Raw genomic sequence first — 4,353 nt, 5'->3', positions numbered from 1 at the left:
CCATAGGATTTGAGCCCCGGCTCCACTGTTTCCAAATAGATTTGCAATTTTTTTTAAATAGTAACCCATCTCCATATGTTTCTTTTTGGGTAGTAGATTTAAACTAGAGGGCTATCACTTTGTGCAGCGACGCTATTGACAAATAAATCCAGCAAAATGGCACAAAAAACTGGTAGTGGCCTCAGGGACGAGGAGTCATTTAACCAGCCAGTAGGAGTCAAGCTTTACTTTCTTTTATATCCATAAAGAAAAAGTAAACCTGTTTACAGTTGTTTCATTATGGATGTTGAGAGGTATCCATATATCTCTTCATTTTGCTCTCAAAGTGCACCAGATTGATGAATCTAACTTTAATATTTTTTTAAAAATGTTCCCGGGGGAGCATGCCCCCGGACCCCCCTAGACTACAGGGTGTCAGATCCACTCCCCACTTATAAAAATAGCACTTGACCACTGCACCCCCTCTAATCTCAGATGCACCCTGAGTCATTTTGTTTAAGTACAGTGAGCCTTTCTAAAATATACAGTAAAGAGACAAACCCACCAGCATTATAGGATATACTATGACTTTGTGCCAAATACTTGTTGCTGATTTAGAGTACTGGCACCTTTTTTATTCCAATTCAAGCACTGGTTATATCTGAAGCAAATTATGTTTCTGAAGATGTGTAGTCGATTCCACCCTTCAATGTCAACCCGGTATCACGGCAAGACGTGAACATGTGACGATTTACCATGCTGGGAAACGTGAAGATGTCACGATGTTGTCCCTTCAAACGTGACAGTTACACGATATTGTTAAAATGGATTTATACTAGGGATGTAACGATATACCGAATACCGCGGTATCGCGATAATGAAACGGCTCAATACCGTCGTGAGACTGAAAAAATCTACCGCGATATTACCGTTCATTCATTTATATCTCGCCCTGTAAATAAAAACTGTAATGTTTTTGTTTGAATAGCAGAGGACGCCATAATACTAGTCAAGAATACTCCCATCATCCTTTGCGTGCAAGCCCGCCCTCACACTCAGACCCAACGAGAAAATGGCGAACGGAGCTGACGAACGTGCTGACCAACTAAATAGAAATTGTGAAATTGAGGATGCTCCATCGACTTTTAAAGCTGTTGTGTGGCAGCATTTTGGTTTTCCTGTTTCAAGAAATGACAAAGGTGAAAAGCAAACTGACAAACGCTAAACTATTTGCAAATCCTGCCGGGCGACGGTCGCCTACAATTTGGGAAACACATCGAACATGAGAAGTCATTTGTCACATTACCACCCAGAAAAGCTCCGAACACAACAACCTACTGTGAGGAAATAGCCTAAGCCGGGCCAACTGACTCTGACAGAAGTATTTGGAGCGCCACTTCCCCCTAACAGTCCAAGAGCTCAGGAAATAACAAGGTGCATCGGCGAGTACATGGCCAAAGACTTAAGGCCGTTTTCTGTGGTCGACAACAGTGGATTTCGGAGGTTAGCTGGAGCCCAAGTATGCCATTCCATCACGGCCATACTTTAGTCGAACAGTGCTACCCGCTCTTTACCAAGAGACAAAAGCTAAAGTGACACAGAGCCTCAAAGAAGCAGAGTGCATCTCAATAACAACAGATGGGTGGACTTCACGAGCTACGCAGAGCTATATTACAGTCACGGCTCATGTTATGACCAGCGAATGGGAAATTAAAAGTTTTGTTTTACAGACGCGGCCTCTTTTCACATCACACACTGGACTAAACATTGCTGAGGTGTTCAAATCTGCTGTTTTGGAGTGGGGACTCGACAATAATCAAGGCATTGCTGTCGTAACAGACAACGCAAGGAATATGGATGTAGCGATGAGAGAGGCCGGTCTTTCCCCACACATAAAGTGTTTTGCCCACACTTTAAACCTCGCTTCAAAAGCGGGTTTGAACATAAACCGGGCAAGCCGTCTGCTTGGTAGAGTGAGGCGTGTAGCTGCGTTTTTTCACCGCAGTTCAACTGCCACAGCTGTGCTGGCCACCAAACAGGGAATGTTAAACCTGCCTGCTCATAAACTCATCATGGATGTGGTCACAAGATGGAACAGCTCGCTTGACATGCTCGAGCGCTACCTGGAGCAACAACAAGCTATCGCTGCAACGCTACTCAGTGCTGAAGTCAGGCGCAACGCACGCGAGATAGACACTCTTGAACCAGCTGACATCACGGACGCCGAGGACATGGTTCGGCTTCTCTCACCGCTGAAAAAAGCAACCACCGTGCTGTGCGATGAGTCTCGACCTACAGTCTCTCTCATTGTGCCTCTCAAGCACATGATAGAGCAAAGCATGGCACAGTACGATGAGGACTCCTCCACCATCGCCCAAATGAAGAGAGCCATACTGAAGGACTTTACAGACAGATACCAAGGAGAGCAAAACAAGTTTCTGCAAGAGAGCACTGCGTTGGACCCCCGGTTCCGGAGCTTGCACCAGCTAAATGACAGTCAGAGAGAGGACGTTTTTGACAGGCTGAAGTTGAAAGCCACACAGATGCAGAACCAGGTACATATTTAAATATTCTTTTTGTGTCTGTGTAACTTTTTCAGATAACGTAAGGTGTGTTTGCCTCTGTTGTTTTTGTGAAAAGAAAGATAAGACGGTTTTTTTCTACCTCTGCTTGCTTGCATAGAACCCTAGTGAAACAGAAGGGGAAAGAGCACATGACGCTGAGGAACAATCTCCTCCTTCCAAAAAGACAGCACTCGAAGATCTCCTTGGGGAGTCTTTCAGTAAAGAAGTGCACGTCGCACAGCACAACACTGGTATTGAGGCTGAAATTGACTTGTACCGCAAAGCGACCTCTATTTTGCTCTCTGACTGTCCTCTCAAGTGGTGGAGAGACAATGCAAAGTGTTACCCACTGCTGTCCCCCATGGCCAAAGCATATCTCTCTGTCCCAGCCACATCAGTGCCGAGTGAGAGAGTTTTTTCCACAGCAGGGGATATTGTAAACACCCAAAGATCCCAGCTTCTACCTGGAAATGTTGACATGCTCATCTTCCTGAAAAAAAACCTGTCCGATGAGTGAGTGAGAGAGAGTTTGAGTTGAGTTACGTGAAATCTATTTTATTGCAGGGTCTGATTATTGAATGTTCTTGTTTATTTGCACAAAGAAAATGCATACTTTTGTTTGGTAGTACTTGTTCTTGTTCCAGTCTGTTACTGTTTTGACACTTTAAATGTACTACTATACTAAAATGCTGTACAAATCAGATTTATTATTTAATAAAGAAAACATTTTGGAGTAAAAAAAAAATTTTGTATTTTTTTTAAGAATCTTTTTTCCTTCAATATATCGCGATAAATATCGTACCGTGGACTTGTTATCACGGTATTACCGTACCGTGAGTTTTTGGTATCGTTATATGCCAAGCAAATGCTACCCCGACGGTCGGTTGTTATTGTCAATATTAATGTAATAATGATTTATTTTTTAATAGTCACACTCGATTTCACCGATGTTCTTGTTGCCCCAGCTGGTCGAAACCTCTTTTAGCAGCAACAAAGGCATTAATTTATTAAATCGATGTTAATCTATGTGTGTGGATGTGGAATTAACGGACGTGATGTTGCATTACCAGGCAACAGCTTCGGTTCCTGTTAATTTACAAACTCTTTAACTCAAACCATAGTTATATTTAAAAACATTTTAGAAGGCCTCACGAAATACTTTAATGTAAATTAAAATTGAAATGTGAAGGAATGTGTGTATAACAAAATGCATCCGTCAAAAACAATACCGGAAACAGACGTAGGCAAGATCCTCAGCTCGGTAATTTGATGGTTTAGCCGCAATGCACGTTGGGAAATGGTGTTTATACGATGTGAAATCCGAAAACATTTTTTTAAAATAAAATAATACTTTATTCCGAGTGTGCTTGCTTTTCTCTTTGAAAGTCATCACATAACGGCATTGTAATACACGGTTCGGCTGCATTAAATATTACATATCTGCCGTAGTTCTCTATTTATAGAGCCCTGATGAGAAGACTTCTAGGAAGAACTGCCGCCAAAACTGAAAACGTGATAAATATATCAGCAATTTAACAACATCTTACATTTCTTTTCACACAATACGTCTCCTCGCAGTATCAACACTAATTCGGCTGACTTTTATATTTGATCCAATTGGTAGGGTTAGGGTTTTTTTTTTTTCAGAAGTGGTTTTGTTTTACATATATTTTAAGGATAATAACAGCAATGTAACACTGTCTATGACACTTATAACACTGGTTTGAAAAACATACAGAAACAATTAATTCACTGCCCTTAATAAAGTATTGAAAATAATATACATTTCAGGTGTGCTTTTGTTTAGTAA

At 41.5% G+C, this 4,353-nt stretch overlaps 1 protein-coding gene across 2 annotated transcripts in view; it reads left to right on the top strand.

Annotated features, from left to right (window-relative positions):
* The window catches only part of LOC307037143 (E3 SUMO-protein ligase ZBED1-like), a 3,576-nt gene extending 3 nt beyond the window's left edge, over positions 1-3,573 (top strand). The window contains exons 1-3 of one of the 2 annotated variants that reach the window (XM_079677924.1): positions 1-1,922; positions 2,132-2,534; positions 2,662-3,573. The exon at positions 1-1,922 is cut by the window's left edge and continues 3 nt beyond it. In XM_079677924.1, the coding sequence (XP_079534050.1) occupies positions 2,211-2,534; positions 2,662-3,060 (723 nt within the window). In that variant the 5' untranslated portion in view covers positions 1-1,922; positions 2,132-2,210 and the 3' untranslated portion in view covers positions 3,061-3,573. Of the gene's footprint in view, positions 2,535-2,661 lie in introns of both variants that reach the window. The other variant, XM_079677923.1, reaches the window with a different exon arrangement.
* The last annotated feature ends 780 nt before the right edge of the window (positions 3,574-4,353 follow it).

This window comes from Notothenia rossii (assembly GCF_949606895.1).
Source record: "Notothenia rossii genome assembly, chromosome: 4".
Classification (NCBI taxonomy): Eukaryota; Metazoa; Chordata; class Actinopteri; order Perciformes; family Nototheniidae; genus Notothenia; species Notothenia rossii.
This window is presented reverse-complemented; position numbering and strand designations above follow the sequence as displayed.